Source organism: Diabrotica undecimpunctata, chromosome 6 (assembly GCF_040954645.1).
Source record: "Diabrotica undecimpunctata isolate CICGRU chromosome 6, icDiaUnde3, whole genome shotgun sequence".
Classification (NCBI taxonomy): Eukaryota; Metazoa; Arthropoda; class Insecta; order Coleoptera; family Chrysomelidae; genus Diabrotica; species Diabrotica undecimpunctata.
This window is the reverse complement of record NC_092808.1, coordinates 116,501,987-116,526,121: the sequence shown is the minus strand read 5'-3', so window position 1 is coordinate 116,526,121 and position 24,135 is coordinate 116,501,987. Positions and strand designations below refer to the sequence as shown.

The 24,135-nt window shown below is 32.0% G+C and overlaps 1 protein-coding gene across 1 annotated transcript in view; it reads right to left on the bottom strand.

The window, feature by feature from the left end:
- LOC140443776 (D-beta-hydroxybutyrate dehydrogenase, mitochondrial) overlaps positions 1–24,135 on the bottom strand; it is a 220,077-nt gene that overhangs the window by 132,205 nt on the left and 63,737 nt on the right. Inside the window, exon 3 of the mRNA XM_072535215.1 lies at positions 11,960–12,283. Within this exon, the coding sequence (XP_072391316.1) occupies positions 11,960–12,283 (324 nt within the window). The remainder of the gene's footprint in view (positions 1–11,959; positions 12,284–24,135) is intronic.

The following is a 24,135-nucleotide window of genomic DNA, read 5'->3' as shown; positions in this document are numbered from 1 at the left end:
TTGGACAGACGACTAATTGAAGAGTTCCAGAAATACTTCCCAAACACTTGTAACGATAGTATTTTTAGAATGTTAATTGACCTATTCCATGTCAACATAGACTCCCTGCCTGAATCACTTCAAGAAGATGCTTTGCAAATAAAACATGTTTCCTTTGCCAAATATAACTTTGATATATTGGACAAACCTTCATTTTGGTTAAAATATTTCAAAGTGTAACCTAGTGTATCACGGAAAGCTCTTCGTTTATATTTCCCTTTTTCAAGCATCTCTTTGTGCAAAAAAGCATTTTCAACACTTGTGGCAATAAAAACAAAGTATCGGAACAAACTTGATGCTGCTAGTGACTTGCGTTGTGCGGGAATGGGGTTCAAAAAATTGTCCTGGAAAAAACACATAGATCAACTTGTCGCATCGTGCAATAAAAGATTAAATATATTAAGAACTTTATTAAACAGGGATTGGGGCTTTAAATACGATACACTAATTATTCTATATAAAGCACTAAATAGATCTAAAATAGATTTTGGCTCCATTGCGTATATTTCTGCATCCGACACAACACTAAAACCATTAGATAGTATACACAATACCGCATTAAGAATCAGCATTTAGAAGAACAATGGTAGAAAGTTTATATAGTGAAACTGGAGGACCATCTTTACTACACCGTCGCATTTATTTAACATTAACACATGCAACTTGTATAGCATCCAATCGAAATATACCTATTTTTGATAATACATTCAATAACAAACATACAGTTCAAAATAGATCTAATTTACACAAACCTTTCTATGAGAGAATTCGATTCTATCTAAGATATCTAAACCTAGATTTTCCAGATATATTTCAAATAAATTTGAACCATCCTCCACCTTGGTTTTTTAATATCCCCGAAATAAATTATAATCTTACTGTATTTAATAAGCATTCTACAAATCTGGCTGTTATTAAAAATAACCTCAATTCAATCATAAACAAACATAGAGAAAATTGCTGAAGGATATTTACAGATGCATCCAAATGCAACACAGGAGTTGGTGCTGCATATGTAACGTCTAACAATCAATTTCAATTCAAACTGCAAACTTTATGCAATAGTCAAAGCTCTTGAACATATCAACAATAATAAAATACCAAAATGCTTGATTCTAATGGATTCCCTTGGTGTTTTACAAACCTTAAATCATATGTATCCTAAAAGCCCCCTAGAAAAAATGGTAAAATCTGAACTAAAGCAAGCTGAAGAAAATTCCAGACGCATTACCTTCATATGGATCCCATCTCATATTGGTATTGATGGAAACGAAGCTGCAGACCAGTGCGCGAGTTAAGTGTCGGAAAGTGTCGAAACAAATGTAACGGACTGTCGAAATCTCACGGGTGATATAAAAACGTCTATGAAAAATTAAATTAAGTGTAAGTGGAATCAAGAATGGAATTATCCACAGACAACACTACGGAAAATTAAAGACAATGTTTATCCATGGCTACCTAGAACTCGAAACCGAAAACTGCAAACCATCATTACTCGTCTACGTTTCGGCCATACAAGATATACGCATTCGTACCTTTTTACCAGAGATAATCCCCCTAAATGTGACATTTGTGACGAAACAAACTGTTAAACATTTTTAAATTGACTGTCCACTTTTTGTAAATGAACGCAACAGGTTTAATATTCCAAACAATATCAATAAACTCTAAGGTACAGACTTAAATTATGCTGATTTTGGAAAATATTTAAAATGTATAGGATTATATTATAAAATTTAAACTATTAGAATTGTACACCTACACTGTATTCCTAATCACCTTATGGTGGATGCGGTACACTTTTTCAATAAAAAAAAATACTACATTAAGCTCCATTTCCGCATATTTATATAAGTGAAACAGATGATAGAAAACAACCATATTATTGATTTTACGTATTTTTTTTTATGAATATAAACACTTTCTAATATCTACAACATAATATTTTTGTCTATCTATCCTGCTTTCACCAAATATTAAGAATTAATTTGTTAAAGAGTAATAATATAATGAAGGTCTATCAAGAATTGAAGAATAAATTGACTTTAAACAAAGATTGATCGGTTTGGTTAACTTACTTATACGCTTACAATTTTCAAGGGTATAGCCCACATTAAGAATGCATTTTTAAATGGAAGGTTAAAGAATATTACATTCGTAATTGGGTTAGAACGGTATCAATTAAATGTTCTGGCGGTGCCAACTCGGGCTGAAAATTCCATCAGCAGCTATTCAGTCCCGCAGGAATAATGACTAAATAACTAAATATGCAAATTTATTAGTATTTATAGGTAAATTAACTTTAGTATCCCATAATCTAGTAACCACCATTTTGTTGAAGGTATTTTTTTTGTTTAAAAAAAAGTTTAGTTTTGATATACATTGGACATTGAAACTTCTAAAATAAATTAATTATTATATTATGAAATTATTAAGAATGGAACAAGTCCATTAAAATTTATATTTACAAAAAGGAAAATAGAACTGAATGCGCAAACTACAGAGGAATATCCTTGTTAGAAGTAATATACAAAGTGCTCGCCATACTAATCAAAAAAAATAATTATTTTAATAATTTTTGTATTTTGAGAACGATTTCTGAAGTGGCAATAGTTAGTGGAAGTGGAGACGTCAATAAACTTATTTTAACCTTATTCCCAGTAAAATAGTATCTTTAAGTATAGTTAATTAAAAAACGATTAGACATATATGTGGAGAAACATCTATAAGAACACCAGGGAAAATTTCACAAGGTAAGATTAAATTTTTATGCTAAAACAAATCTTAATCAATTATTATGAATACAATATTTCAGCACAAGTTCTTTTCATTGTTTACATAGCCATCTACGACACAATAAACATACACAAATTAATAGAAACGTTAAAAGAATTCCAGGTGCTAAAAAATAAAAAAATGGTAAAAATGGTAATTAGAAAAACCATTTGTGCTTGTAAAATTCAACGATACAGTCTCAGAAGAATTCAAAGTAAAAAAGGTGCTCTCCAAGGAGACCCGTTGTCTACCTTGCTGTTCAATATAGTTCTAGAAAAATTGTAAGGATTAGTGCGAAAAATAGACCTGGCACTCTTTTCTACAAAGAGCAACAATGCTTAGCGTACGCTGATGACTGCAGTTATTGCAAGACATGGAAAATAACTGGCAAATATAGCAAAAAGACTGATTTGGAAAGCTCTAAAGTAAAACTGAAAATTAATGTTAATGAATTCAAGTACATGGAAATCTTGAGCAAAAACGGAATAGACACCAAGGACTTCTTTAAATTATAGGTGGAGTATGTATCAGTTGTAGACTTTGAAAAGATGCATAAATACATGTACTTAGGTCAAAGAACAAGAGATATGCTGGAGTAATGAAGAAAATAATTAAGGTCAAATATATAACTTATAATACAAAAATAAGAGTGTACAAAACTATAATTAGACCTACAATGCTATACATTGTCGAGACATGGACTATGAATAAATTGGGAGTACGGAAAAAAAAGATACTTCACAGAATGTTTGATGAAAAAGTAGTAAAGGGAGAATGGAGAACACGAACCAAGACAGAAGAGGTTCAACTTAATGCTACTCCTACAATAACAAAAGTAGTATAAAAACGTAAGCTAGAATGGCGCGGACATAATAGAAAGAATGCAAGGTAAAAGACAAGTCAAGACTATTGGTTGGAGAGTACCTGATGGCAAAAAAAGGAAGAACCAGAAAGAAATTTAAAGGTAGATGTTAGAGAGATGAGAATCAGAGCTTGGAAGTTGACAGCTAAGAACAGAAAACCATGGAAGTTATCCATTCAGTAATGGGCCTAAAAGTCCTGTCAACACTATACACACATACATACATACTAAATTATATGATAAGACTTACTTGATGATGGCATCTACTTCAACTAGATGGAATCGACAATATTAATAGTGTAATAACAATTTTTATATTAGCACTCATACAAAAATTGGAAGTGGAATATGCGTTTATCTATCACAAAAATGGCAAAACACCCGACCATAATAGATATATTTTGAAGTTCACAATTTTATATACAGCCTAATCTGTAAATATGTTTAATTTACACAATTAAAGTTTAAAGTACGTTTATTAACGTTTCAATTTCCACTTTGGAAATCGTTCTTAAAATACAAACATTAGTAAATTATACAATTTTTTTTAAATAGTTCTAAAACTTAGTCCTAGTCCGACTCTTTAATTAGTCCTAGAAACTTTTACTGTAAAGCATTTTAAAGGTATCTAGTTAATTTTTGGAGGCAGCAGACCAAAGTATACAGAAAGAAAACCGTAGAAAACCATGGATGACAAACGAAATATTACAAATTATGGAGAGGAGACGGATGGTAAAAAGAAACCTAACAAGATACAACAACGAACTCATCAGGGAAATTGAGGAAAAGATAAATGTAGCTAAGGAAGAGTGGATGAAAGAAAAATGTAAAGAGGTAGAAGATTTGCAAATGAAGCATAAAGATAGAGAATTACACAGAAAGGTTAAAGAAGTAGCTGGAATATTGAAACCCAAATATTGATTGTAACAAATAAGAAAAACCAAATGGAATTAGACCCTGAAAGACAGAAAGAAATATGGGAGCAGCATCTTAAAGATTTGTTTGGTGATCAGAGAACAGAAGAGCCCCCACAAATAGATACAGATGAAAAATTAAACATTCTCACCGAAGAAGTTTTGCAGGCAATAAAAGATGCAAAGAACAACAAGGCTCCCGGCGAAGACCTAATAACAGCCGAACATTTTAAACACCTAAGTGATAATTCTGTCAGGAAATTAACATACCTCTACAACATTATATATGAACATGGCATAATACTGCATGACTGGCTAACATCCACATATATAGCTGTTCCTAAAAAACAAAACGTAAGAAAATGTGAATACCATCGAACTGTATCCCTAATGAGTCATGCCGCTAAGATTTTTATGAGAATAATTTATAACCAAATTCACAATAAGTGTGAAGAATAACTGAGTCGTTCTCAATATGGTTTTAGAAGGGGTACAGGCACTAGAGAAGTAATTATGTGATTGACACTGATGGCAGAAAGGTATCTTGAGGTTCAAAAACGGCTGTATGTGTGCTTTGTCGATTATAGAAAGGCATTCGACCACATCAAACACGGAAAATTGATTAAGATGCTAAAAGAAGTAGGGTTGGATAGACACGACATAGCTATCATAAGTAATACATACTGGAACCACACAGGATGCGTTCGAACAGAGAACGGAAAATGGGTATATCAACATAGAACGAGGAGTGCGTTAAGGGTGCTTTTTTTCCCCTATTATTTAATGTATATGCCAAACATATAATTAAATCTCATCTTAAAAACCGCCCTGAAGGTGCCAGAGCCAATGGAATCATTATTAACAATATAAGATATGCCGATAACACCGTAGTATTAGCAGAAACATAATACCAACTAAAAATATTGATGAACATATTATCAGAAGAAAGTTACAGGCTGGGCTTGGACAATAACTTTTCCAAAACCAAAATTCTGGTATTAAACAAAAAAAATCCCCATGTACAAGTTACACCTAACATACAAACAAATGGTATCACCCTTTAGAGTTCCCAAAGCTTCATATACCTGAGCAGAGGACTAAATAGTCAACTAGACCACTCAAAAGAAATTAGAAGACGCATTGGAATAGCAAGATTTGGTTTCATGAATATGCGTAAAATGCTTTGTAACCCCAAGCTATCAGTCTCAATAAAATTAAGAACACTAAAGTGTTATGTTCGGTCTCTATTACTATATGGCTGTGAGACCTGGACAATAAAACAGTATGACGTCAACAAATTAAATTCATTTAAAATGTGGATGTACCGCCGACTGCTAAGAATAAGCTGGACCAGCAGAACTACGAATGAAAAAGTACTGATAGCAATGAACACACGTCCACATCCTCATGGCTGCGAAACATCAGAGATTGGACCCAGACAAAAGGAAATGAATTAATTCATCAAGCCCAGAACAGAGAGAAATTTGCCATATTGATCGCCAACCTCAACAAAGAAGGCACTTATGAGGAGGAGTTAATTTTTCTTTCTAATAAATGTACTATTGCATATACCTATAACTGCATAGAAACAAGATAACTGCATAGAAACAAGATATATATATATATATATATATATATATATATATATATATATACAAACAACACAGTTTATTAGGGTTGCAGTCAGAAAATTGGCCGGGATGTTAATGAAACACTCTTATGACTTTTCGTCTAGCTTTCGGAATCGTTTTGTTCCTTTTTCAAGACTCTATAATAAGAAAAAAGTGTAAATATTTATAAAATATCACAAATCTTCAGTGCAATTTACTAGTCGTTGAGATTATTTACAAAAGCATAGACACTCAACATTAATAACAACACACATAAAATATAAAATAGTGGACAAAATACATTTAAAATTCTTTAAAATTTAGGTACAAGTAGTAAAAATTTTGTTGTCATCTTATACTAGTGTGTTTTAACTCTGGCACATAGAGAACAAAAAGAAAAAATCCTATGATTAAAAAGTAATTAGGTGTATTTAATATCATGTTTCTTTTTAAGCATCTCTCCGCATACCAAGATCAGTTTAGATGATTTCATAAGAGTTTTAACATTTATATTTGACTCTAACATCTTTTTATTCAATGGTTATTTCTTTAAACAAATCTTTGGCACTCCAATGGGCAGCAAAATATCCCCCATACTATGTAACTTTGTTTTGGATGAACTTATAACAACGTGTAAAGAAAGGATACCTTTTCACATACCTTTTATTAAACGATATGTTGATGATTTGATTTTATCGGTCCCTAAAAACAAAGTAACTGATGGGTTAAACACCTTTAACGCCCAATGTGAACACCTAAAGTTTACGGTTGAGAGAGAGGCTGATAATATGATTCCTTTTTTAGACATGCTAATCCATCGTGGCAATGATGGCATGCTAAGGACGGAGTGGTATCGTAAACCTTGTTTTAGTAACCGTTTTATAAACTTTCATTCTCAACATCCATCCAAGATGAAAACAAATTTGGTTTTGAAACCCTGAAAACTAGGGTTATCAACTTGTTACACATCGAGTTCAGAGACAAGGGATTAAAAAAGCTGAGATCTATATTACAAGAGAACTCCTATCCTATAGGGCTGTTAAATAAACTCATTTTCGATTCTCCGTTTCCTTCACATTTTTCTGACAACCAAAATTCTCATAACAATGAGGTCCGACAATTGACATTGACACAGAACACATCAGTGATACCATCCAAAATAACTTATGGTTGCCTACCTTACATTCCAGTTTTGACACCGAAGCTAATGAACATCTTCAAAAATGTTAGTGATTTAAAAATTACAACCAAAAATTTGAAAACGATATCGAAGTTGTACACAAAAACAAAAGATCCTTTCACAATACAGGAGTCATCAAATATTGTTTATTCTATACCGTGCAATAATTGCAACAAAATATATATAGGAGAATCATCTCGTAATTTTCACAGTAGGGTGATCTCACATCGTAGCCATATAAAAACCAAAAAAATAAATGCATGTACATTGACAGAACATGCATTAACGTTGAAACATGAATTTAATTTCGAGGATTCCTGTATTTTGGCAAAGGAAAAGAACCATTCAAAACGTGTTTTCTTGGAAATGTGTTCCATAAAATCAAGTACATCTTGCATCAATAAAAAGTCAGACATAGATAAACTGAGCAACATTTATTGTTACTTACTGGAAAAACATCCAAAATAAAATTAATATCTACCTGTACCCGTACCCACACAAATTACAGTTATATGCATAACATGTTGCATACCATTAAGACAGGTTTAAAAATTAAAATCACCTAAGATGGGCCTCTAGTATTTCTTAAAAAGAAACATGATATTAAATACACCTAATTACTTTTTAATCATAGGATTTTTTCTTTTTGTTCTCTATGTGCCAGAGTTAAAACACACTAGTATAAGATGACAACAAAATTTTTACTACTTGTACCTAAATTTTAAAGAATTTTAAATGTATTTTGTCCACTATTTTATATTTTATGTGTGTTGTTATTAATGTTGAGTGTCTATGCTTTTGTAAATAATCTCAACGACTAGTAAATTGCACTGAAGATTTGTGATATTTTATAAATATTTACACTTTTTTCTTATTATAGAGTCTTGAAAAAGGAACAAAACGATTCCGAAAGCTAGACGAAAAGTCATAAGAGTGTTTCATTAACATCCCGGCCAATTTTCTGACTGCAACCCTAATAAACTGTGTTGTTTGTTTATATTGACAGTCACTAATATCCAGTAATTCTTATATATATATAACAATGTTGCGAAAAAATAAGAAACATTTTAAAAAATGGTGTGAGTGGCGAATTGTGAAAAATCGTGTCTGAAAACTGTAAATCCTAAAAACTTTTTTTTAACGTCATTTTGAAGACAAAGAATAAGTTACCTTTAAAAGGTAACAGTTCGATAGGAAATTTAATTTTGAACAACTTCCCTTTCTGTAGCTGTTAATATACTTGAACTGCATAGAATTTAATAGCCTAATAGTCTTAACTAACTTCATTGGAATGTCGTCGATACACAGATTTACCTATCCAGGTGTGCATTTTTTCTTCCTTAGAAAGGTCGATTATGCATATTCCGGTTTCATCAGTTTGAGCGGTGCCTTTGATGTTATGATTTTTTCATTCGTTTTGTTTTCTCTCTATCTCTGGTGTTTTCTTTTTGTAAAATTTTGAATCTTAATTTATTTAGTTTACCTAATTCTATTTTACATTCCTTATCACATAAAGATCAAAATACAAAAAGGACAGGTCACTCGCTTCTCGCCTAGGGGCCCGTTAAGGCTTTTCTAACAGACAACCAGTAATTAATCAGAAAAAGTTAATTACAATTAGGTTAAACACACAGGAAATCAGAATTCACAATTAGTGTTGTCGACCACTTTTATTTTAAACAAATGACATGGATGGCATCCATGTTTAAATCGTAATCGATTATTGTTGCTTAGTGGAAATTTCTTCTAATATTTTAATTTTATCTGACTCATTTATGTTGACAATTGGGACATATATTATATATTTTAAAGTATATGACTTTAAAACGACATTGTTAATATCTTTGAGTTGCGTTCCTAGGAGGACTTGTTGGTGGTCGTCCTCTGCTGCGTTTGTCTTCTTGTAGGCGCCAGTCAATTAGTTTTCTGGTTCATCTTATGTCTTTTAGTCTCGCTATGTGACTAGTGCTATGTGACTAGTGACCACTAGCTATGTGGCTATTCAGCTTGGCTATACGTTCGACGACATCACTGATACCTTTTCTTTATGAAAGAACAGGTAAAGAACAGGTATATTTGTGCTATAGTCTGGCGAATATCAAATAAAATTAGTCATCCAAAATCACTCGACGTAAGTGGTAAAATGTTGTCGAAATCACGATCTTTGCTCTGCCGGCTACTCTACATTGTCACAATAGAATATTATAAAATAAGTTTTCATTCATTCACTCATTAAGATGAGCAGAAGTTGACTATATACTTAATCATACAGATTTCTTATTAGGTTAACTAGGTGGTTAAGTACTCCCATATTTTGCATTACACCCCAGAGGGGATCCCATTTTACTGAATCAAAAACCTTTGTGTAATCTGTGAAACAGAGCAGCATTGATATGTTGTGTTTTCTCGCTTTTTCTTTAATCTGTCTGATGTTTGGTATTTGCTCCCGCGTTTCTTTTCCTGGTACGAATCTGCATTGTTAGTGATCCCTTTTTATAGATAGAGATAAATGCACTACTCATCAGACCATTCACCAGTGGTCCATATTATATTCCACATATCCAGTATTACATCTATGTCAATCCTGTCAATTGCTTTTAGAGTCTCTGCTGGTATACCATCGATCCTGGGGATTTTTTGTGTCTTAGTTGATTGAAAATCTCTATTTCTGCTCGTAAGATTATTGGTTTTGTCTCTCAGATTGAGTATTCTAAAACTGATGCATCTTTTAAAGTGTCTTTGTACAGTTATGAGCAGTAGGTTTTCCATGTCTCTTTAATGCTCTCGATTTCAGTTTTTACTTCTCCAATATGGTCTTGAACGGCTTGAAGTTGTGGCTTGAGCTCTTGGACCAAATATTTAACTTTCTTAAATGGTTCATGACTTTCACGGAGGTTTGCATGTTGCTCCAGTTCTTGACATACGCTATTTATATTGTTGTTTATATCTCTGGTACACATATCTTTTATTCTCCTGTTCAGTTCCGTTATTTATTGTTACTTTGAAGTGTAGCTTCCTGTTTTTGTGGTATGTTGTAGCATAGCTCTTCTTTTTTCTCTAATTTTAAGGTTTTTATTGACATCTAATGTTTGTTATTTTAGGTTTACGCGGTGTGCACCCTTTTTTCGCTGAATATATGCAGCTTTTTATTTTATTCCATTCGAATGGGATATCCACGCCTTCTAATATTTGTGGTTTTTCTTTGTTTATCAGTTTCATCTGGAATAGTTATATATTATATATATTATAGAGAAAAAATATGAACAAAGAACTTCAAGAACTACAAGATCTAAGTAAGCTAATAGAGACAAGAAAATTTTACCAGAAACTAAACAAAAGCAAAAAAGAATTTAAATAAAAAAAGGGAATAGACAAGGAGGAGCGTAATATATTGACACAGAACAACAAGAAAAACTAAGAAGATGGAATTCCTGAATGCGACCGAAAATGTTTTAAATTATATTGATATATTAGATGTTCCTTTGTAATACTTCATATGCTTAATAAAAAATCAATTCCCCGCTACTGACATGGTTCTTGATTTAACTTATAGAAACAGCTAAATTATACGATAACTAAAGAAATCACAAACACAAACAAAAAATACAAACAGAAAAAATAGAACAGGTAAATGAGTATATCTATCTAGGATAAGCAATCAAAGCTAACAGAGAAAATCAAACAGTCGAAATATCGAGACGAGTAAGAATGGGATGGGCAGCGTTCGGCAAACTTTCTTACGTTCTAATAAATCAAACAATCCCTCTATACTTACGAAGCAAGGTATATAACTCCTGTATAATACCGGTGCTCACCTACGGAGCACAGACATGGACATTTACACAGGTCAATTTGGATAGGATAAGGAAGGCACAAAGAGCGATGGAGAGACAAATGGTGGGTATATCACTTAAAGATAGAAAACGTAATCAGTGGATCAGAACCATAATAAAGACAGTAGACGCGATAGAACAAGCAGCAAAACTGAAATGGAAATGGGCTGGACACAATGAACGTCTTCAAGACGGACGATGGAACAATGCCATCGGGAAGTGGCGTTCATACAATGAAAAGAGATCAAGAGACAGACCAAAGATGAGGTGGAAAGATGACATCAGGAAACAAGGAGGTCCCACATGGCAGAGAACAGCTCAAGATAGGGAAAGATGGAGAGAACTGGGGGAGACCTACATCCAACAATGAAAGGATAGAGAATAGGTTAAAAAAAAAAAGAAATCTTAGACTTATTTCATTATTTTTTCTTTGCTAAATTATAGTATTATTTTTACTCCCCTATAACACAATTATGGGCATCCCTCAAATCCTGCCTAATGTCAATTTTTTACATTTTATCTGCAAACTCAGAAAAATCAAAAAAATGTCGGCTTGAAATCATAAGGATTCGGTATTATGTTAACAACACTGGTATTGGTGGCATCCAAGGTTTATTTGCTATCTCTATGAAACGCCCTGCATATTTTTGTATTACTACTAAAGTTTCGTTAAAAATGTGGATTTGATATTAAAAAGGTAAATATTTAAAAATACAACTATTTACAAATATAGCTAATAAATGTACCTGAGGTGGAATCCACTCAATTTCTCCTAACGCCACCCATGATTGTGCATGTACAACAGCCCACAGACCGGGAGCGCCATCTGGCAAATGCTCAACGGCATACAACGACGCTGCTAAAATTTGAGTTTCTGAGGACACATCCAACTGTAAAACGTGTAATCTTGCTGAACAGACTTCTTTTAGCTCCTCCGCCGCGGAGCTTCCTCCTGCGTTCTGGAATCCTGCAAATACAGTAAATCCTTGTTCATCTAGTTGTCTCGCGAGGGCGCTACCTATTCTAGAATCGCATCCAGTAATGAGCACAGCTTTGCCCGCTGCTGTCACCTGCAGAAAAAAAGACAAAATAAAATTCTGATCGATACACAAGGGAAGAGTATTTATTTACACTTTTGTTTGAGACAAATAAATAAAATGTCTATGTTGAATCGCTTGTACTAAAAATTCTGAATTTGAAATTAACCTAACATTGTTTTATCAACAACAAGTAATATCTCTGTTTTATTTCCTTCTGAAATTTTATACTGATAGAAAGATAGGGAAACCGTGTACTTTATATAACCATACACAACAGGTATCCGAAGCATATACCAGATTCTGTTAGAATTTTCGAAACGATTTTAAATAAAGTCATCAATAAAAGATATTTAAGATAAATTAAAAAAAACACACACACACACAACAACTTAATTACCAAAACTACAATAGAATAGGTACACGTAAAGGAATACATGCATTCATGGAGTTAAAGGTGATCCAAAAAATACCAAGATCAACTCGATCAACTTTCATCTTGTTTTAGACATTGTTGGGGATATATATATATATATATATATATATATATATATATATATATATATATATATATATATATATATATATATATACTATGGAGTCGCTTATTACGATGGATCAATATCAGGGTTAGTTAGGCGTTTATTTCGAACTAATAAAAATTTTGCTCATATTTATATATTTGCTGGACAACATTTTTGAAAAAACCAGTGATAGATCAATTTTTGATTAAAGAGAAACACATTTTTTGTTATTGTCGACTATTTTACCTATAATTCCTAAGCCAGGATAAGCCCAACATTTTTTAATAGTAATGGGAGTCAAATAAGATATCGTTTGAAAGCTCTTGCAATTCCCTGTACACTAGTATTTAAATTGTTAAATTTGGTTCTGTACTTATTAAAAGTACATTTGATTTATTAAAAAAATAATACTTTAATATTATTTTTATTATTTTTGAGTAGTTATATAGAAGAGCACGGGGCACGTTAAAACGTGGGGCACATTGAAAAATTGTTCATATTTCAAGTTCTGGCGAGTAAATGAGAACCTGTTACTGTCAGTAGCGCTTCGGTATCCACCCGTCATGATATTTACACGTGTTTACTTTAAGCCTAACATGGTGCAGGAAGCTCCCACTGGTACTTTTGGTTTGGCAAATACATCAGGTTGGATGACAGGCTGTATTATTTGTTGAAGTTATTAACCATTTCATCCACCACTCAAAAAGTAGCATTTAATCGCCCACTCTGATACTATGCGACAATTACGAAAGCCATTTATCAGTGGAGGTACTTAATTTGTGCCAAGAAAATAGAGTGACTATTTTAACTTTTCCACCACAGTTCACCAATAAATGGCAACCGTTAAACGTTGTTTAAGCCATTTAAAACGTATTACAATGCTGCAATAGATACTTGGATGATGTAGCATTCTGGATAAACAGCAAATATTTACAATGTTGCTGGTTTTGTAAAGATTCCTCACGAGAAAGGAATGACTCCATCAAATATCACTGCTGCTTTTAGAAAACAGGGATTTACCCATATGACAGACATGTTTTCACCTATGCCGGTTATTTATGTAATTACGTTACAGATCGACCAATGGCGGACTTAACAGCTAGTTGTCAGGTAAAAGAGGATTCACTAGTAATGCTCCTGCTGAAAAAATCAACAACCCAACAATGGAAATCGATGAAGATGCCAACTTCTCAAGTTTCAATAACAACTCCCAAACCCTAGTACTTATACTACCATCAGTAATGTAAAAATTTCCTTATACAGACCTCAATATTTTAGAGGATTTCCCAAGGCAAGAAGTAGGAAAAATAATAGAAACGGTCGAGCAAGAGGAAAAAATATGATAGTAACCAGTACTCAAGAAATTAGTGCACTTACCAACAAAACTGCGGTATCAATAGCAAAAAGAGAAATGGTTAAATGGAAAATAACACATTTTATTAAGTCACTAGAACAAAATCCAAAAAATCGAAGAGGTTCAGTATTCATTTGAGAAGATGAAGTCAATTGTATTGAGACTAATGATGACTTGGACGCCATTGAAGACATTTTCATTTTTAATGAAGACAAAGTCGTAGATCTGGATAGGTCACCCATTAAAAATGATTATGTACTGGTGGAATATAAATTAAACAGCCATAATAGTAAGTTCTACGTTGGACTTGTTATGAAAGAAAAGAATACGAGCGGAGATTTCAAAGTCAAGTTTTTCAGAAAGAAAGGACATAACACCTTTGTAGAGCCACGAGTTCCAGATGTATCAATAGTCGCTGAGAATAGCATTAAGATGATTTTGGAGAACCCGGTTTTTGCGGGATCAACCAACGCCAAAAACAATTTATTTCTTTCGAAATCGACTTCACTAATTTAAATATTGGCTAACTACTATATTCAACGTGAGAATTATATTTCGTTTGATTCTTTATATATTTTTTCATTATTGGAATAAAACTATAGCATAGCACTTTTATTAGGCATACGTCCAAAGTAATCTCATTGGTTTATTGTACAACTTGATCGTTTCTATAATATATGTTACATTGTACCCCTGACAATTTTGGACCTCCCAAGTTGAGGTTAAACATACAATAAATATATACGAAATTGATAATTATTAAAAATTAGTTTTTTGAATATATTTTTCCAGTTGTATTATGTATGAAATAGATGAAGTATTAAGAACTGGGGTTCTAAAAATTATCTTTTTAACTCCAAACGGAAAAGAAAGGGAAAAATCTAGTACTGACAAATCACGTTTGTCATGTAGTAGAGCATGTAATTAAAAACAATAATAGTAAAAGTTATGAAATAAAAGCTCAAGTCACCAGGAAGGCTGTAGTTAGCTTGAAGCCTTATAAAACATTATTAAAGAAATATAACTTGGACTTTATTCATTTTCAGGTTTCTAATTGCCGACGAAATGAGCACTGTAAATTCGATTATAAGATTTTGGGGTCCAATCTGAACCGTCAGCACCTAAAAATAAAAAACAACTGTTAGATATGTACACTGCGTATAAATGAGGTTGTGTGATATTTACTATTTCATGTTAATAGCACGAATCCATCTTCTTTTCTCTAATTTATATGTAATCTTTGGAAACCTTTCGAAACTACACTCACTATTTTTGCTATTATTACCACAATTAAATACGCAACATTTATTTGCATTCATTTTTGACAAACTTTATGTGTAAAAAGAAATGTCCATGTTATATTTCGCCACCAGGCACGCTGGCATCGTTTCAAGGTACCCCTACCATAGTTACGCACGGAGCGAATAAGTCTGTTCCTAGGACTTCTAGGGCATCTTCTAAAATACATTATAAACTGATATACCTACATCCAAAAACAGAAAAAATAAAAATCAAATTTGTCGTTCATTGTGCCCCGTGCTCCCCTACTTTACAGTTGATCAAACGTTCAAATTGATGACCTCGGGCTTGTATACAATGATAAAGGTTCTGTTCGAATCTTTCTCTCACATTTAAAAGCATTTGTGGAGTGATTCATCGGCATTCGTTGACAATTCGTTGACGTAAATCTTCTAAAGGTGCATTTACTACTTTCTACAGAAACCGAGATCGCCATCGCCATCTTGGACGCGATCGCAATCGTGGCCGCTTAGATGTGTTCTCCACACATCTCTTTATTCCACAAAACTGTAAACGGCGATCATAACCACCCTCACTAAGGTTCTGTACCAAGCGTATTTTTTTTTATAGCCCTTTTTTTATCCAAATTGTTGAATAAAGGCCTCTCCCATTTCTCGCCATTCATCCCTGTTGTGTGCTAGGCGTTTCCACATTGGTCCTGCGACTCTTTTGATATCGTCGCTCCAGCGCATTTGAGGTCTTCCTCTTGGTCTCTTCGCATCGTACGGTCGCCAGTTTCCGACTTCTTTGTTCCATCTACCATCTTCGAGACGTTCGTTGTGTCCAGCCCATTTCCATTTTAATTTAGCTGCTTGTTTCGCGGCGTCCTTTATTTTTGTTTTGTTCCGGATTGCTTCGTTCGTTTGCCGATCTATTAGTGAGATACCAAGCATCTGTCGTTCCATGGCTCGCTGAGTTTTTCGAATCTTGTCCATGTTCTTTTTTGTGAATGTCCAGGTTTGAGCTCCGTAAGTGAGAACGAGAAGGATACAAGAATCAAACACTTTGGTTCGAAGGTTTTGGGGTATCTTTTTGTCTTTCAGTATGTATGAGAGTTTTCCAAATGCGGCCCATCCCATTCTTACTCGTCTGCTTATTTCAGTAGTTTGGTTTTCTTTGTTTACCTTGATATTCGGACCCAGATATATGTATTCTTCTACATGTTCCACTTTTGTTCCTTGGATGGTTATCGTCGGTTGATCATCTTTATTCGACATTAGCTTAGTTTTACTCAGATTCATTTTCAGTCCTTTATGGATTCCATATGAAGCTCATCGATCATCGTCTTCAGTTCTTTCCAGCTGTCGGCTATTAGTACTACGTCATCTGCATATCTTAGATGGCTTAAATACTTTCCGTTTATCGATAGTCCCTTCGTTTCCCAATTTAGTGATTTAAAGATGTCTTCAAGTGCGGCAGTAAATAGTTTTGGAGATATGGTGTCTCCCTGTCTTACTCCTTGGTTGATTTTTATTGGCCTCGTGTTCATTCCGTTATCCATCGTGACTACCATTTCAGCGTGTTGATATATATATATATATATATATATATATATATATATATATATATATATTATATATATATATATATTATGTATTAATATCCTATATCTAGAATCTATTCTGCTGTTGACCAGTGCTTCCTCAATAGCCCATAATTCTATGCTGTCAAAAGCTTTCTCGTAGTCTATAAATGCTAAACTGATTGGTAAATTGTATTCGTTAACTTTTTCTATTAGGACCTTTAGTGTGTGAAGATGGTCACATGTACTGAACCCTTTTCTAAATCCAGCTTGCTCTACTGGTTGATATATATCGAACTTTGTTGTCAATCTATTTGTAATTATTTTTGTGAATGTTTTATAAAGTTGTGATAGTAGTGATATTGGACGGTAATTTTTCAGATCTGTATTGTCCCCTTTTTTGTGTATTAATATTGTGTTAGCAGTAATTCCATTCCTTTGGTATGTTTCCTTCAAATAGGCATTTATTAAAAAGTATTTTTAGGTACCTGATGACTTCTTTTCCGCCTTCTTTCAACATTTCTGCCAGAATTCCATCACTACCCGGTGCTTTATTTCTTTTCAATTCTTTAATTGCATTTTCTATTTCTACTTCGCTGATTTCGGGCATTACTTCAGAATTTACGTTTTTTATTTGTCTTTTCAGATTTTGCTTTGAAGAGTCGGGGGGATCGTTTCTTGAGCGGTATAACTCAGTATAGAAGTTTTCAACTATGTTTGATATCTGAGCTTTGCTTGTTTCTAGTTGGCCTTGTTGATTTTTCATAGTTATAATATTTTTCTTTCCTAATTTCGGTTTGGTATATTTCAGACTTCGATTTTTCTCTATCACTCTTTCTACATGTTCTTGTTGATGTTTTTAATATCGTCTTTTATCTGTTTTCGTATGGCTCGATTAAGTTCTTTGTATTCTGTGGTATTTCTTTTGTTTAGTGACAGAAGCTCTTTTCGTTGTTTCAGCATATTCTTCGATTCTGCACTTATTTTGGATTTTTTGTTGTTATGGCGGGTTGCTACTTCTGAGCTAGCATTCAATAGTTCTTTTGTTATAACTGAGTTAATTTTATTAACGCTGAGTTGTTCTAGATTCAGTGCTTGGGCGGTTTTTAATTTGCTAGCATATTTTTCTTTATCGACTTTTAGCTTTTCTGTGTCTATTTGTATCGTGTTATTAAAGTTACTTTCACGTTTGCTATACTTAATCCTTAGTTTAGCTCTAACCATTCTGTGATCACTACCCAGAGAGACATTATTTATTACTGTTACATCTACGATACCTTTCTTGTTACACATGATGTATTCGATTTCGTTCCTTGTTTTTCCGTCTGGTGATAACCACGTCCACTTTCTTTGCGGTTTTTTCTTATAAAATGTGTTCATTACGAAATATTGGTTGCTATGTAGGAAGTTAACCAGGGTTTCTCCTCTCTAATTTCTAACACCATAGCCGAATTCACCAATATAGTTTTCGCTTTCTTCTAGTCGTTGTCTAATCTTTAGCGTATTTTATATGCATGGAATTTGTTCTTCTTCAAAATGTTTTGGACGCTACTTCCTTTGATTCGAAATACAGCTACAAGTTGCCTCGTACTTAACATAGGATCTAGGTGAACATGTCCTAATAAAACACTGCAACTTCACTAACTTCGTTAACTGACCTACTGACATGTTTATCTTGATGCCGGTCATTAAATTGCTAAGGCTATATTAGCTGATTTATTGTTTATAAAATACAACGAGATAATGTCTACTCTTTCTGGAATGAAATAAACCATGGCAATATACTTTCAAACACTAGAAATTATTGCTTACAATTGATATTCACATGGGAATCCTCTAATTTCAACTTGTTTATGGGTTCATATCATATCATATCATTTACTGAATGCGACAAATGTATCAAAAAACAAAATAAAAACTATGCAAAGAAAGAAATTAAAATCTAAAACATTGGGGTGCTTAATCAACTTATTAAGCAGGTAAATACAATTTAATGTGCCACCACTGGGGCACCATGAAACATTTTTTTTAAAGTTGAATTCATTATTACTCAAAATATTTTATAATAGGGTTTTTAATGCTACTATAAGTCTGTTTCTAGTACCGAAGGGCATCTTTTAAAATACATTTCAAAAAAATATACCTACATACAAAAACAGGCAATATAAAAAAACAAATTTGTGTTTCATTGTGCCCCGTGCTCCCCTACATCTTAGTTGAACAAACGTTCAAACTAATGACCTTCGGAAACATACAATGATAAAGGTTCTGTTCGAAACGTTCTGTCACATTTTAAAGCATTTGTGGAGTGATTCGTCGGAATTCGTTGACAATAATTCATTGACGTAAATCTTCTAAAGGTGCGGTTAGTGTCCTACAGATTTTACTTTTTAGATATACCCCAAAAAACAATCCAAAGAAGACAAATCTGGAGACTCAGGAGGCCATTTGATGCTGCCTCCCCTCCCAATCCAATGTGGTTTAAAATGTTTGTCTAAATATTGACGAACAAGTAAAGCATAATGTGGTGGTGCAGCGTCCTGTTGAAAAGTCAAACGGTCTTTATCATAGTGTTGATCACTTTTAATAATTTCAGTCAAGGCAGGAGTAATTACGTTTTCCAGTAAGTGGAAATACATTTCGCCAGTCAAATTGCCTGGTATAAAAAATGGTCACACTAATCGATCACCAAAAATACCATACACCCATACACCGCCTATACATTTAATTTTTGCGATTTCTTTGTATGCACCCCGTGGAAAATCCTGGAGATTGAATCAGACCCATAGCGGCAATTGTGACGATTTACAGATTCATTTATAAAAAAAGTCCATTTATTGGATAAGCACATATTAAAGGATTGGTCACGGTTAGCTCACTCATTAAGCGCAAAACACACCTACGCGATCACGATGCAATGGCGTTCACGATGGCGATCGCGATTGGATGCGTCTGAAACAAATAAGTAAATCAGATCAAAGGTATTTGTGCAGCGTTCTAACGGCAATCGCGGCTATATAATGAGTTTAGCGTTCAAAACGCAGTAATTTACGTTTATCGCTGGTTGCGTCGATGCAAATAAAAACAGTTATCGAATAACTTACTGAAATTGTAAAAAAATATCATATCATATTGCTCAACCTGTCTCACCCAGATTTTGTTATTTGGTGATGTATTTTTTTTATATCCGGTCTAAAATTTCATCAAAACTTTTAAAATTCATTCTAATTTATATATATATATATATATATATATATATATATATATCTATGTATATATATATGTATATATATGTATATATATGTATATATATATGTATATATATATATATTGTGACGATTAGGGTTTATAGAAAATAATTTATAAGTTATATACTACATAATATTAGATATTTGGTTGTTTTAAATAAGTTATATACTAGAGAATTTAATAAAAATATATTTATGTGAGGGTATTTTTAATAAATTAGCATATAATTAATTGTAAAAAGTTGTATTTTAATATTGTAAATATATATAAGTGAGCCATGTGCTTAGGCAACCAAAAATACTCTCGGAGATTGACAGATATTTATACTCTGAAGTGACGTTTAAGAATATTTACGAATATAAGTGGGTTATAATAATATATTGTTTGAAATGTGTATTTTATTAAATTAGAATGTTAAGTTACTAATTTAATTATATATTCTGATCTGAAAAGCCTAAATGTAAACAAAATTATTAATAGAAAAGAATGGAATTCTCTGGATCTCCGGAGATGGCCATGTTTGCGAAATGGTTTGTTCCAGAAAATTCAGACAAGTATTTGATAGAACAAATTAGAACATGATATCTTACGAGATGGTTCTAGAATGTCCAAAAGATATAAATACCCGTGATTTGGATTCAAGATAGCAGTTTTTGAAAGTTTTTAGTCAGAAAAGTTTTAGATAGTGCAGTCAGAAGAGTTTTTGGCAGTTTTTAAGTTTTTTAGTCAGAAGTCAAGCAGTTTATTATGAAAGTTAGTTAGAGTCAGTGAATCAAGTACAAATAGTCCAATAGTTTAATATAGTGAGTTAAATGAAGATTAAAAATTATGCATATAATTTAATGCACATTTATAATTATACACAAATAATTATTGAAGATAAAAAAAGGTATATTGGAAGAAATTAAATTATATTATGGTTGGAGATTAGTATAAATCAACTTATAATAATTGGATATTGGTATATTGAAAAGAAGAATAAATATAAATGCTGTTTGCTGGTTTGGTTGGTGGTGTATAGATGCTGGTGAAGAAAAATATATCTTAAATTGGTAGAAGCTGATAATTGAAAAAAAGTAATTTCACAAAAAAACAAGGATAACTGAAGTACGAAGACATTCAATGGTGATTAGAATATATATAGTAGAAAACAGTTCATTTAGGCATTCAGTGAAAGAAAGGTACAAAATTTTGTTAATATAATTTAGTTAGTGTCATAACAATTTCAATTTTGAAGATAGTTTGTTTAAATTTTAGATTGTCTATAGAATTTAATTAGTTTTATAAGAATATCAGTTTAAAGATAGTTTATTTTAAATTTACATTGACTAGGTTAGATATATATGTGTGTTTCATAATAGTTATAATAAAGATAATTTAAAAAAGTACTTACAAGCTAATTCTTTGAGAACCGCGATAAAAACCCTATATATTATATTATTAAAAATACTCATTGCTCATCATTCAAACAAAAAAACACATCATAACAATTTGGCGCCCAACGTGGGGCTCTCTATTTAAAAGAATTAGTTTGGGAAGATAAGTGCTCTCATATAATTAAATTAATTATCAGTAGAAAGAAAAAAGTATAGATTTTAATTATATTTGAACAAGTAAAGTCTCAAAATGTCTCAAGGAAAGAAAGGTACAAGAAGCAAAAAGAATGAAGAAGATGTGGAAGTAGAAACACAACCTATACAAGAGGAGAGTTTAGTTCAAGTTCCACAAGATACTGCAGAAATGAATCCAGAAAGAGAGGAAAATGTCAATATGGCAGCTTTGATGTCATTAATGATGCAGATGAACAAGACAATGGAAGAGAATTCAAAAGAAATCAAAGAAGACATGAAAAAAATGGAACAGAAAATGGAAGAGAATACGAAAAAAATGGAAGAGAATTCAAAAGAAATCAAAGAAGACATAAAAAAATTGGAAGAGAATTCAAAAGAAGTCAAAGAAGACATGAAAAAAATGGAACAGAAATTGGAAGAGAATTATAGAAAATTAGAAAAGAAAATAGAAGATAATAATAATAAAATTGTAAAACAAATGGATAAAAAACTTGAAGCTGCAGAGAAAAAAGTAGCAAATGAAATAAAAAGTATACGGAATGACTACAAGAAAAGGATAGACAATGAGAGGACAGAAGTAAAGAGGATTATTCAAGATAATAAGATAGATATAGAACAGAAAATAGAGTTACAGAAATGTAACTTAGAAGAAAAAATTAACGAAGACAGGAGAAACACAGAAGAAAAATTAGACGATATACAACAAAATATCCAAATAAATAGTAATCAAATAAGAAATGTGGAACAGAGAATAGATGATATTTCACAAATGAGAGACATAGGGAGACCTTACTTAAATTTAACAAATGAGACTGGGATTAAATTCTCTGGTAATATAAAAAATTTGCATCCTAGAGTATACATGAATAGTTTAAAACATAAATTAAGATTTGTGAATAATATTAATGATATTAAAGATTATATTAGAGTGACATTAAATGACAATGCAGCAACTTGGTTTGCTAGTATTGAGAATGATTTAGATAATTTTCAAACATTTGAAAATAAATTTTTAAATTATTATTGGGGTGAATTAGAGCAAGCCAAGTTTAGAGAAATTCTATATTTTGGAAAGTATAATCAAAATTTAAAATCAAATATGGTAGATTATGCATTGAAATTGATAACAGTTGCAAAATATTTAGAACCACCACTTAGAGAGGATGAAACAGTCTTAAATGTATCTAGACATTTTGATGCTGATGTTGTGCAAACCGTAACTGTACAAAATATTCAAACAATAGATAGTTTCATTAATTTTATTCAAAGAATACAAAGAGGCAATATGACAAGTAATACTAACAACAGAAAAAACAATAATAACTTTCAATATAAAAAAAATGATAATCAACAATATAGACAATCATATAACAATAATAATAGGTATGGTGATAATTTACAAAATTTTAATAATACTAACACTAATCCAAATAGACAGAAATTTAATAATAATACTAGTTATAATAGACAAAATTTTAATAATAATACTAATTATAATAGACAACATTTTAATAACAGTACTAATAATAATAGACAAGATTTTAACAATAGAAGAAATACAGAACGACCTAACTATAACAGACAGGTAAATTGTGTTCGAAGGAATAGAAGCTGCGAAGGCAGGGAACGAAGTAGTACAAGGCAGGAGAATGTGAGTAGAAGTCATAGTAGGGAAAGACATAGGACATCAGATCCAAGTGGTCAGATACAATCTGTCAATTCTAATAATCAAAATTTTGTGCAGTAAACTTTCTGAATTACAAGTTAGGCCATTGCTATTATGAAAAACCTTCTGAATTTATTTCTTTAGATAAAGAGAAAATTATTGAATCTATTAATTTAATTTATATAAATGCTTTGGCCAAAAATAAAATGATTAAGATTATGATAGATACTGGTTCAGAAAGTACTTTAGTCTCGGAGAATTTTATTTTTAATACATTAAAACTATCAGATATAATAAAGATTCCAAAAATTAAAATTATTGGTGCAAATAATAAGAAGTTGGGTGAAATTGATAAACTAGCCAATTTTAAAATTAATATTCTTAATAAAGAAATTAATATGCAAGGATTTATTGTCAAGGATTTATGTGTTGATATATTAATGGGAAATGATGAATTGGAAAAGAAGAAAGTAAAGATAGATTTTGAAGAGAAAATGGTAACTTTGGAAGGGCAAATAATTAAATTTATGCAGAAAGAGGAGGTGGAAGAAGGAATAAGAGTTGATAGGATATTATTAAAAGAAAATAATGATGTTTATGAAGAAGAAATGTATTTTGATGATAGGGAAATGTCCCAAAAGAATGTAAAGAATAATTATTGTAGTGAATATTTAAGGAATGGAAATTTTAAGCAGATGGA